The sequence below is a fragment of the Monopterus albus genome, unplaced genomic scaffold (assembly GCF_001952655.1).
Source record: "Monopterus albus unplaced genomic scaffold, M_albus_1.0 scaffold130.1, whole genome shotgun sequence".
NCBI classification, from domain to species: Eukaryota; Metazoa; Chordata; class Actinopteri; order Synbranchiformes; family Synbranchidae; genus Monopterus; species Monopterus albus.
Window position 1 is genome coordinate 712,052 of NW_018128010.1, and position 13,082 is coordinate 725,133.

Consider the following 13,082-nt stretch of genomic DNA (forward strand, 5'->3'; position numbering starts at 1 on the left):
TGAAATAAATCAAATGTGCATTTTTAAGTGCTGAGGTATTCCTGTACACCATGGGTCTTTGTGATTCACTGTTTGGATGAGGCATTTATAATTTATGGTATATATTTTTGTAGTGGTGTTCAGCTACACTGGCTGAGGAGGGGAGCATAGTGAGAGATGCTTAGTATTGTTATCCTGCAAATTAAACATAACAGTACAGCTGTAATTTTGCTGATATGTTGTGCAATCACTTTCTGCTTTATTAGGTACACCTGTACAGTTGTATGTATTTCAGTGCAACACGTCCACATTAAAATCTGTTTATGAAGCTCAAAATGTTTCATCTTTTTGTGAAATTGTCATAAATGTATAAATTCCATTATGGTTTATTATTGAAGTCCTAGCTAAAGGTGGTGTTGTACTACATTATATTCAGAGGTGTTCCTAATATTCTGACTCTCTCATATGTATGTAGTTGGGGAGGACAAAAATATAAGATAATGATAGACTAAAGATAATGATCACAGATTTAACGCCCACTTTTTAATTGGCACAGATTTTTAGGTTTCCAGTTCTAGACCTGTGTAGCCACATAAACATAAATCATGGATAATGCTTTCTTTGGTTATGATTCTCACCTTTACATCTGACGTGTCCCTCTGACAGTTTCTCCAAGAGCGGGCAATGGCTGAAAAGGTGCGGTCAGGGTGGTCGAATTTGTTGTTATTGGCACTAAGGAAAAACGTGGTGAAGGGCTCCTACAGAGAAAGTAAATTAAACATCACAAAGATCTCCAACCAAATTTAAAGTCATAATCTTTTCTGTTTTGAGCTTACTAGATTACTGTGTGATGTAGATTATGTGATGTGTGAATGGTATGAATTATATCATTATTTATTTCTACAGCAGTCTAAGGGACCTCTGTAGAGATCAGTCATTAATTGTATCCAAGCCTGAGGGAGAATTAATTAGTGTTCTTCCTGAGTACAGTAAGCTATAATGATAATTGGCTCAAATTTGGTTTTCTCAGCCTGAGAAGGCAACCGCTGGTGGTTAGAGTGGAAGCATTACTCACCAGAGGAAGAAAGGAATTGTGGGAACAAACCCACAGAGACCAATCTAACCGTTGTCAAGGGAGCTCCCTCAGTTCATCAGCCCCTTTTTAATGATGAGGAGGAGGAGAAATACAGTAACTCCCCATAAACCTCTTTCAAATTAATAAGCTGACTTCAAAATCAAATGCGCACCAACTCAGTGATGCTGTGGAGGTTATAAGGGCCAGTTTTTCGGGGAACAGACTGGAAGTGCATGTACCTCCTCCCTCTTTTCCAGAGTAAATGAGGACAGTGCTCAGTAACCTTGATGGACATGTCTCTAGCGCTCACTGGGTTGCCTGAAACACATAAACCTGTCACAGCAGCCTCTGTAAATCATTACCCAGCCACTCTTTATTTAGTTCACATATGCCGGTTTACTGGCCTGTGAAATGTGTTTTCTGAGCGCCATTGGTCTAACTCAGACCCAATCAAATTGAGATGTCGAGCCGTTTCCTGTGCAGAAGCCAACAGACCTCAAAGTAACAGCATCATCAAGCCTGACAAGTGACAATCAACTAATGCAGAGTCAAAAATGAAAAGCTGTCTGAGGACGTGGGCTTGACTTCATTCCTATTCAGATGCTTGACTAATTCAGGGATTTTGAAAACAGTACAATAATGGCTGTTAGGGTGGTTGAAGAAGTGATTTTACTCACTATTCTGACAAGCCAGTGCAGGCTGGTGGCAGCAGTGGAGTAGTGGGAGCTGTAATGACAAGGTGGTGTCTGGTCATTTTCCCACGCTTCATAACGTTCAGCGTAGAATGCCGCACGCTTCGGATTCAGAGCGCCAACAGGCTGGAAAAAAAATGAAAAAAGGTTCAGTTCTGCAATACTTTTTTTGCAAACTTCATAAAATGCACAGATGGATTTGTGTACAATATACTGTACTGTATACAAAGGTGATGATTTTTTTTTACTGTAAATTAGGATGCTTACCATTTATGACCACTTCTCTTTCTGTGTTTCTGGTACTGACTTTTCAGTTAACATTATGTCATAACTAAGACATTCTTACTGGTAAAAAGTCTTAATAAAAAGAATAAATGTTAAAAAAAAAGCTCAGCTGCTTTTCTTTAAAACAACTAATAAAGTTTAAAAGTGTGAAGAGACCTCAAATCTGTCCTGATAATTATTGTATGTAATGTACATACTGCAGTATCCAGTTAAAATGATGAACCAGTTTTTATACTGATATAAAACCTAGTAATGTATGCTTTGAGGGTCATATTTGTAGGAACAATGTCTCTGTAGAATCCACAAAGTTTTAATATACCCTGGCTAACAACCATGGTCACAAGCACAGTCAAACATATAGTAGATACAAGTTTAAAATAGAAAAAGTAATAACCTATTTAACATTAAAGTAAGCCACCTTCTCGCTCTCTTTACAGTGCTCTGTTCGGATTCAAAAGTGCAAAAGCTTATTTGGTTTAGTGGGCAGCAGAATGAAGATCTGAGCACCGTGCAGTGGTAGGCGCTGTAGTGGCAGCATATTGACAACACAGTGAAAGAGAAGTCTGTGAATGGATTTACAGACAACCTCAAGGATTTTAAAATCTATATTATGTGTAATTGTATGCCAGTGTGAGTACTTAACAATACTATTTGTGTCTTCTCATCACAACCACACAGACTGACTTAACTTAGATCATTGTGTCATCAGAGGTCAGTCAAAACTGCAGTTTATGTGCAACTGCTCCAGTATTTGACTCGCTGAAATAGTCAAAGCTAACTTTACTAATACTAAATACTACTAATATATCATTTTATTTAGTGTGTGTGCTAAACTCAAGCTAGTCTGACTCATATAATGTATTCAATTTCACTTAATTATTGGGCAATGAAACAAGTGACACTCGAAGCCTCATAAAATAGGGATTTGCAATTGGAACTCCACTGTCCCTGCTCCTATGGGCCGTGTCGGAGAAGGACAAATAAAGTATACAGTCATTTAGGTTGGACTTTTTAACCTAGTTACATAGACCAATTGCTGCCAATACTCTCATCATGTAGAAGGTGAAGTGATGGCCCGAACCCATAGGTGCAGTGAAATTCATTAAGACCACCAGGAAATTAAGCTACAGTACTTCTACACTGATTTACAGGTAAGATTCTTTCATTGGGTCTATTGTGTAAATGATCTGCCTTCCTATTGCTTTTGTTAGGAAAGCATAATGAACAGAAAGGCATAACACTGGGCATAATTAACTGAGATAAACTTGCAGAGGTTCTAGGACTATATGTGGTGAGACTGGCAGAGAGGCTGGATCTGAGTTCAGGCCAGACAAGGAGCTTTACTCTGGGATTCGTCTGTCAAACCTCATTATTTGCCTGAACCCTAAAAGGTTCCTGTTGCACTGTCTTCTGTCTGAAATTTACAGGGATATGGTGGCAGGAGTGAGCTGATGGTGCACTGAGGGGAAGGAGGAGATATGAGCGTCTGTTGCTAAATGTTGTGGGTAATCCATGTGGATTAACCCTGGCTGACCTGATTTACACCCAACACACCCACTAAGTCAAACACATTACTTAGCACAGCTACTCCCTTAGCCCTTCTGAGCTACTGGGCACTGCTAATGGGAGTTACTAGGACCTATGGGAAATAGTACAAAAATAACACTGGCCATGGTCTTGAGATTATCAGTGCCTAGAACAAAATCAAAATTTGTTTTTCAAAGACTAAACAACTGAGAAAACTGAATATAATTGGCTAGTATTTACTGCTGTAAAGCTACTTTAGACTGCACTACATGCTGCATGTGTGCATGTTATCATAAAGGCTCCCCACAAAATATGTACATAACCTGAATTCTGAACACCTGATACCTTAATGTTTGCCTATTATTAAAAAAAGGACAGAAAAACACATTTTCCAAAAACCCCAAACTAGCCTTTCACTGGTAAACAGCAGATGTGAGACAAGTGCACTGTCAAGACTGAAAATGTCAGAAATCATAAACACTCTCATATTCTTTGGTTTGCATTTGAAGAACATGGGCGCATATAAAAAAATAACATAACTGATATATTTATTTGACACCCATCCATTTATTTCATAGTTAGGTCAAACCTTGCATAGCATGATTCATTATTTAACCCCAGACTCATTAATAACTTCAACATTGCACTGACACCGTCATAGGGTTTTTGCCCTTTGGCGAGTGTTTTACTTTCACGTGTTCCTAAGGCAACAAAATTACTCCCATTAAACATACGTTTAGTGGTGAATAAATTACTTTCTCGGCTTTTTCAATCACCCTATCCAGCCTAAGAGCCTCGGAGGCATATTGGCAGTCAATATTAATACACTCAGTACCACTGAGTCAGTTACTGATTATTAAAAGGGTACTCTTACTCTTTTGGCTGGGTACATTTTGTATGCAATCTTAGTACAACAAACAGACTCTGTGCAGCACAGGTCACATGCCTGAAGCTCCAAGTCAAAATTAAATGTGGCCAGTTTTTTTTTTTTTTGTGGTTGCTTTTTAAAAAATAATGGCAGTCCACATCAGTGTGAGCGCAATTCAATAGACTGAGGGAGAAGTTTATTGAGATCTGCATAGATTTATGAAGTGATAATAGCCGTGCACGTGACATCTTGGCCCAGCTGGATCAGGGTGCGAGCCACAAGATGTCTCACCCTCTGGGAAACCACTAACACAAGTTAGAGCTGTTTGAAAGATCCAGGTAACATGTGACAGGGAAAGAAGAATAAGACAACGACAGCTGCAAATAATACTACAAAGTGTAAAAGAAGAAAAAGTAAACTACTCACATAACAACATACAAAGCAACTGACTGGTACGGCTCTAATTTAAAATGTAAATTAACTATTTTATTTGCCCATTTTAATACCATGATACCAGAAGATGCTGGAAAACAAACCAAGCCATAATTATAGGCATGTTCATGTGATATGAGACACACAATTGTGCTTAAAGAACTATTACAAGCCAACATTACGTTTTTAAACTTTAAATTTTGGATAAATGCAAGCAATAAACCTAGACTCCATCTCTCTCCCTTTACCTGAGATTAAACTTACCACAGCAGGTCTAGAATTAAGCACCAGGTAAAAGGGAAGACATTCAAAGACCTGTTTTCTTAGTTATTTCCTGGTAATTTTTCCTGTTAATTTGGTTCTGAATAATGAAGCAAAACTGTTCTTACTGTGTTTTCAAGGCTATCTGCTGCATAAGCATAAATAAAAGATTTTTTTTAATGTCACTTATAGTGGTAGTGTAGAAGTAGGAATGCTTTTATTTATTGTGGTAGTAGCATATCATTACACTGGCTGCATGGAAAAAGCTCATATCACATCATTATTCATCATTATTCTTCTGGTATATTTTGTCACAGCTTGCTGTTACCTTGGGAATTTGTACCTGGCAGACTGTTGAGCACCACTAAAGTTGGGATGTTTATACAGTAAATACCAACTCACTGAAATGTAAAAAAATAACAACAGCAGCAAAAATAAAGGTAAGCCTAACAAATGGCCAACTGGTTATTTTGCAGGTGATTAATACAGTTACATTAAATGCTAGAGAAAAATGTAATTATTACAGTAGAACTGCATATAGAAATGTGTGACAAACTGAGGAAAAAAAATGAACAAATGAAAGCAAGAGAAAAAAGAAGGACAATTAAAGCTGCTGTGGTGGCAGGTGGGAACCCGTTTGAAAAGAACAGTGAGGCTGTAAACCAAAGTGTTGAGTTTTGGGTAATGAGTTCATAGTATCTCTTCAAATTCAACAACAGACTATAGAGCTGACTCTCTGTCCTAACAAATCCTTAGCAATATCTGGTTGTGTTGTCTCCTCGTGCACTGAACACATTTGTGTCACAGTTTTTTATACAACTTTGCCACCAGTTACATCTAAAACAGGCAATAATTTATTCTAAACACGGTCTCAGCTCAATAATTCTGTGGAATGCTACATTCTTGAAATACGAGGACAAAAATATACGTCAAATGTGTCACTGAATGAAGGCAGTGCTTGACATTAAAATAAACCAAATGAGACTGGAATGAACTGACCATAGGTAGCCTTGAAGGAGACACTACTTCCACAGCATGTTTGCCAAGACAATGTGCTCTCAGCTGCAAGAACATAAAAACTTGGCATAATGCAGCTCCAGCACTGTCGGTCCTAGGAGAAGTAAGTAAAATGAAAAGCTGCTTCCAGGTTAGTCTATATCCTAGTTTTCATAGACCTAGTGTCTAGTGTCTATGACTCTCTTGGCCATTGAAAAACATGTTTTGAATTCAGAGTATATGGAGGAGATTGTGTGACTGAGTAATTATTTAATGAAAAATAAAAAGCCATTTATGACGAAATAGCACAAGCACTTCAGTGGTCCTTCTGTGACGTTAGTCCTGTCATATACACTATCTGCTAATGAGCCCAAATCAGGCTCTGTTTACTTCTATTCAAGACAAAAACTCACCTTTCCCTTTTCCCTGCACTGTATATCATACTGATCACAGATATAAGACAATGAAAACAACTGCTTCAGACAGTTTCACACTTTCTCCTATCTGAGTTCATTTCTTGTAAAGCACCTGACCGAGTGAAATACAGCAACACAACTAAACAAAGTATGATCAAACTTAGATTTGGCCTCAGATTCAATCAGGATCATTCTGTTGTTGCACTCCAGAGATGAAGAAAGTGAATGTGCCTGTCGGCCAGTGAATGTGCAGAGAGTGCCTCCATTTGTTTGGTTATATCTAAGCTACCTCCCAAGGAGATGCATACTGTATTTTATATTTCAAAATAAATTACATTACACTATGTTGCTATGGTGCTCTGTCAGGAGAAGTTGCAGTCGTTTCTGCTTCCCTCGTCAGGGGGAGGTCTGCATGCAGTCGTAGTCTAATGCAATCAAGTGGCTCCAACTCAAGATAAAGCAGATGTGCTCTCAAACAGCCTGACTGGAGTGGAACTCGAGGGTGAAGAAGGATCCATTATGGAAAAACAATTGTGGAGGGGGTCTTGATAGCAGCCAAGCTCTGTCTGCATTACTCAGAGATGCTCAGTTTTCACCGCCACAGCAGAAGCTTGAGGAGGAAATATTAACACACATTTCTCCATCTCAGCACAGCTCATTCAGAATGTGCTTGCCAAGGGAAATCAATATGATCAGCATTATATTTGCAATTTTAAGTGAAAATGTATAACTAAATGGTTTGAGAAATATACTTATGTCAGTTTTTGATGTTGCTTGTCTCTTGAAATCAAACTTTACAAAGGATTCATCTAATTAATGTGAATCAGTGAGTGAAGAAGCACAGTGTTAAACCACATCTGCTTCTTCCACCTTCTTTTGCATTTAGGTGAATTTCCATCACATCATTTAATAGCCAAGGGAAAGATTAGCTTCCTCTTATCTATCATCTACTTGTCACTCCATCAAAAAAATAATCATTAGAATCTAATGAAACACTTTGTTGTATGAACGTATCTGACATCCAAATATGCAGTACGCTGGCCCGGGGGCAAAGCAATGTCCCATTCAATAGCACTGTTCACAGCTGAGTGAATGCTCAACTAGGTAATTGTAGGTGTGTGCAGTAGGTGTGGGAGGATATTATTTGGCAGGAGTGTAGAGCTCCAGCAGTTTGAAACAATGCTGCCCATCATGTGAGACTCACCTGTAACTGACAAACAGCTCTCAGGTATGACTCTGATCTGTGGGAAAGAAAGCTTCCCAAACAGTGCAATGCCATTGTAGGGTAATCTTAGAATAATTTATAAATGTTAGTGATGCTTCAGTTTTATAGTCTATAATTTAGCTGAAATTACAATTTAGCTTTATCTAGTGCGTTAACCTAAGAGTGATTAGGTGACGATTAATCTTCATAATGTTGCAGCTCTGGAGCAACAGATTATATTACATGAGGTGATTTGATACAGCAGTTTGTGTCTGTCAGCAAAGAAAATTAGAGAAGTGTGGCTTCTTTTATTAAGTGAAAAATAAAAAAAATTGTAGCCAAACATGGGAAATGGTCATACTTATATAGCACTTTTCTACGCACTGAAGCACACACAAACACACATTTGCACACCGGTGTCAGGGGTACTAGGGCTCCAGTGACTTGCTCAATGACACTTTGACGTGTGGACTGGACAAGCTGGGCATTGAACCATCAACCTTCCAGTTAGGAGACAACCCACACTACCTCACAAACTTGTATTATAACAGTATTGGTACTAAAACAAGTATTGTACAAAATATTTTAAACAAAACACAGCCTCAGTTACCACACACACAGTGTGTGTGGTAAACAACCACACCTACTAGACATACAGCCCTAATATGCAAAGAACAAGTCTCTGGAGAACATGCTACTACCTCTGATCCATAATTGAACATAAGGACAGACCAAGCAGAGAGGAGAAGTGTGGAGGCCTCTGTCCTTCTCTGCAACACTGGATGTGAACTTTTGGAGGTAAGAGCCCTGGGGTTCCAAGGACAACTGTCAGGAGACCTAGGCTGTGAACTCATGCTAATGAAGGCAGCTCAGCCCTGTAAACAGCATGGGAGGATGTCACTGGAATACATTACAATACATAACTGTCTCCCCAGGGCAGAAGGGTTGCACATGGCTCAGCCCTGATCACCGCCCCAAATACACACACATGCACACACATCCCATGGTTCTCTCAGCCAGCCTGGATACCCTACAGGCCAGAGCAGCTAAAAGCAGACAGGTACTGAGCTGACAGTGGCAAGAAACACAACCGAGCTGTTTGTCTATAATGTTCTGGGTTTGAATGTGAAACATGGAGAGGCGCTCCAGCACAGTGGGAGCTTTTTTTTTTTTAAATTCACAGCCATGATTCTTTGAGTGTTTAATGGCAGCTGGCTTTCTTTTTTTTTTTTTTTTAATATTTCAAAGTTCTTCCCCTCTCTCACCACAGAACAGAACACACATGTTTTGAAAAGCTGAAAACTGATACAAACCTGAGAACTGAGATGGCAAAGTGAGGCTGTTAAAATGTTGGCGCTTTGAGGGAAATAAGGAGGAATGAGGGAGCGATAAAGTGAGCACGCGAAAGCTCAGACAGGAATGCAACTGTTTTCAGGTCAGTGAGCTGCAGTGTGCATGTGCAAGAAAAAGACAGAGACAGAGAAGGGGGGTGGTAAACCAGTAAACCAGGCCACAGTTTGTAGCAGAGTAATCTACTGTCTTTTCCCAAAGACAAAGCAAACATAACGCTGAATTGTATCTCCCAGGGCTGCAGGGCATTAGTGTCAATATGTCTGAGCTCTTGTGATTTGGCAGCGTTTGTTAGACTCTTGTTACTGCACTGCTTGATTCATTTTGGACCCACTGCATTCGACTTTCACTGCAGTGCTGCCCTCATGACCTGCTCTTTTCACTTCATCAACCATGAAAAAGCCTAATCCAAGCAGAAACTACTAATTGGTAACATTTAATGAATTAAACTAACAGCTACTAAAAAATATACCAATGTTGTGCTCTGTCTTTGACATAGTACAAACTTCACAGTGTAGAACACTTGGGCTGGACAATAATTCATTATTGTTTTTCAGCTTTCAGCAACTTATGTAGTTTATCTCATATTTTGCAATCAGTTTGAATATTTTGTACGATGGTGTTGTACACATTTGCCATATTGTGATTCTGTATATCAAAATTTGTAAATCTTCCTATTAATATTGCAGTAATAGTTTCAACTACACAGCCCAGGTATGCTTCAGATCAAGAAAACAAACTGCCTTTCCTTGCTGGCAGAGTTGTTAACTATGCATTATATTGCTGTCTCTACCATATAGGCACACATGGTAAAAAAATTGAGTGCTTTAAGCCTCTCCTATGCAGAAACCAGGAGCCAATTTTAAGCTTACAGTCAAAGCAGACAGTGCAAATTATGTGCTGAGACAATACAGTACCAAATAAATCAGGAGTAAGTGTACCTAAGGTTTAGTGCATGTTACAATCAGCATTTTCCACTTTCTGCATCCATCTTATGAGTTTAGAATCTGCACATGATTCCTTTGCCATTAAATATGATATTGTTTTACAGTCTGACTCTTAATAAGGAAATCCCCTGCTGTCAGAGTCAGCTGCCTCTACTTGCCCCCTCCCTTCTCTCTGTCATACTGAGGTGCATGGCTAGGAGGCCTCGGTACCTTTGAAAGATCTCTAAAATTCCCCGGCAAGGTCAGGTCCAGCTCCTCAGAGTCATAGTTGGTGAGAACCCAGGGAAAGACGGGGTACTGGTTCAGGTCATTGTATGTCCTCCCTAGACACACAGGGCAGACAGAAATCTGTAAGTGATGAAGGACTGGAAGGGAACACGGGGGTTGAAAAGCAGGGCAGGGTACACTTGAGGCTTCAGTTACTTTGGAGGATCAGCATGCAACATTCCAACAAGCTCCCAATCTCAGAGCCCTCAATCAGACACACTTCCTGTCTCATACGGAGCCTGCCAGGGAAACACACACTAATGGCAAGCTTACTCTGCTATGTGAGAATGTTTCCACTGCTCCTCATGCCTTTGCCTGCTGAGTGCACTTTATCAATAGACTGTGGAAGTTACAGGAGGCCTGAGAAGGCTGTCTTGAAGGTTATAAAGAACATAAGTGTCTCTAAGTTGCGAGGAGTGGAGGTAATTACAGAGCGAGATTCTTCTGAGGGCCAAGGCTCCAAACACCTAAAATGTCACTGCAAGTCTTCTACACTGACTGGCCAGATGTGAATTTCCTCAGTGCTCTGGCAGTGGAATATAGTTTTCAGATGGCAAAATGTGGCATAGGAAATTCATGTTGTCATTAAAGATCTATTTTTCTTTTGAAGATGACACTGATATAGCTGTGAGGTCAGGTGGTGGCCAGTTGTAATCCATGAACGGGATGGGGCTGCTTTAGAGGGTTTTGCTGGAATTTTTACTGCTGGTAATAAATCAAGTTGAAAATGTGGGCTCAAAGTAAAGTGACAGTAAAAATGCAACATTTTATTTAAGTCACTAAGGAGATCTAGGATAAACTGTAAAAGAGAGCAGCAATAATATTAGGGTATTTTTATATCCTTTGACATCTTTTCTTGAGGTAATAAAAAGTTCCCACATTTTTTGAAAACCATTTCACAATTACATACATGTTCCAATTTTACAGTGCTGATATAGACTAGTGTAGTATAAACTTTAGTTATACATTACTACATCACAACAGAGTACTGGTGCCAGAAATGAGACTCCTGCACACCTATACATTATTACAGTGTTACTGTACATTTTCATAATTACCTAGTTGAAGTTGCAATATTGAAAGAGGAACCAAGATTACCTTAAATCAGTGATTGCCTTCACTCTGTCACATAATGGTCAACAAATTAAAAACTTCAAGCATCTAAAATCAAAGCAGTATCAAGCTAAATGCTAAGATCAGAATAATAAAAGCTGATTTGTTACATCTAAATGAAAGCTAATGTAGATTAATATTATGCAATGCGATAAAACACAACTGTTCAGTGAAAAGAATATTTTTAAATCTGCTGGCTAGTGCCATAACATTTTAATGAGCACCTACAAAATATTATCAATATGATCCAATCCCGCAGGTATGTCTCTGCTCACTCCTGGAGAGCAGCAGGCTGGCATTAGAGAGTCTAAATCTAGCTGAGCGAGTGACAACGTCTGACAGGCTAGTCAGCGGGAAGGCTGCTGCAAAGTAGCCAGGGTCTAGGGGACGCTAGAGAGCATAATTATCCAGGTTAATAACATATAGTGAAACAGAAGCAGCGGGCCAAGTGTGGAGGATGAGCTGGGGGTTTTGGTTAAACCTACTGGTGCTGAGACCTAAGCTGGGGTGGCAGGATGTTAATAACAGTGGAATAGTGTTTAATTAGAAGACCTCTTCCCGTTCACACCTCTTCCCAGCACATCACCCTCTGCCTGTCTGCCGCCCCACACTATTCTGTCATCCCCGTTAGCCTAGGTCATTACTAGAGGTTTTTAATGAATTTTGGGCATGTTTTTCTCTCTGACTTGGAACTAATTAGCTGACAATAATGTACTGAACTCAAGCACGAGCTAAATATAAATATGCATGAATATGCAGCGAGAAAGAAGATGACACCTCTCAGAGTAGAGTAGTGTGCAGTCGCTCTCGCCTTTCCTGTTAGTTGCAGTTCAGATCAGAGAGTCAACAACAGAACCTCTCAACTCTGCAGACACGTGTACACTCTCACAAAGCCAGACACTAATTATCTGGCGAAATCTGCTGTGCCTGCTTCAAACAGCACACTCCAATGAACAGTGAAGTGTACTATGTCCATGACCACATAAGGACACCATGGATTCTTAAGCATTTATGACATACCTGAAGCCATTTACAGTATGTTTCCAATGTCAGTGACACAAAGTTTTGTGATTATGAAAGCTAAACTTAAAGTCATAAGGATCTAATGGTGAAGAGATTCACATAGATTAAAACTTTCACCAGGGGTAACAGTTTCCCAGATGTGGAAGGAAACAAATCAAAATCTATCTATTTAACTGAAGGCTGTGAAAAAGGGAATACATTCTTTCCATTCCTTCAGTGACTTCCAAACTAAAAGCACTGAGTTTCACTTGGGAATCACAGCATTGTACAGCTTTAGGAGTTCTTACCTGCAATTGTGTTGAGAAACATGAGGTACTCAAAGTTGGAGATCTCTCTTCTCTGCCAGCGCTGGGTCATGTTAGAGGATTTAAAAAGCTGTCGAGGGGTGGCGAGGGAGATGCGCCTGGAAAAACATTTAAACAGTAAATCAGACAACACGGAAGGCTAGTCTCTGTGTCCAGAGATCGGGTCGTCGGGGCCCCTGCCTTCGACTGCTGCCCAATCCACTGCGCACCGGCCCCTTACGGATCCTCCTGCAGGTGGTGGGCCCATGGGAGGACGTCCCCACGTCGTTCGTTCGGGCTAAGCCCAGCCACCAGGCACTCGCATTCGAGCCCCAACCCCAGGCCTGGCTCCAGGGCGCAGCC

At 40.0% G+C, this 13,082-nt stretch overlaps 1 protein-coding gene across 5 annotated transcripts in view; it reads right to left on the bottom strand.

Moving 5' to 3' along the window:
• The window catches only part of LOC109967493 (neurobeachin-like), a 193,426-nt gene that overhangs the window by 23,313 nt on the left and 157,031 nt on the right, over positions 1 to 13,082 (bottom strand). For all 5 annotated transcript variants that reach the window (XM_020613099.1, XM_020613098.1, XM_020613097.1 and 2 more), the window contains 4 exons: positions 12,723 to 12,838; positions 10,243 to 10,355; positions 1,732 to 1,872; positions 618 to 737 (listed from right to left, as the gene is read on the bottom strand). In XM_020613099.1, the coding sequence (XP_020468755.1) occupies positions 618 to 737; positions 1,732 to 1,872; positions 10,243 to 10,355; positions 12,723 to 12,838 (490 nt within the window). The remainder of the gene's footprint in view (positions 1 to 617; positions 738 to 1,731; positions 1,873 to 10,242; positions 10,356 to 12,722; positions 12,839 to 13,082) is intronic.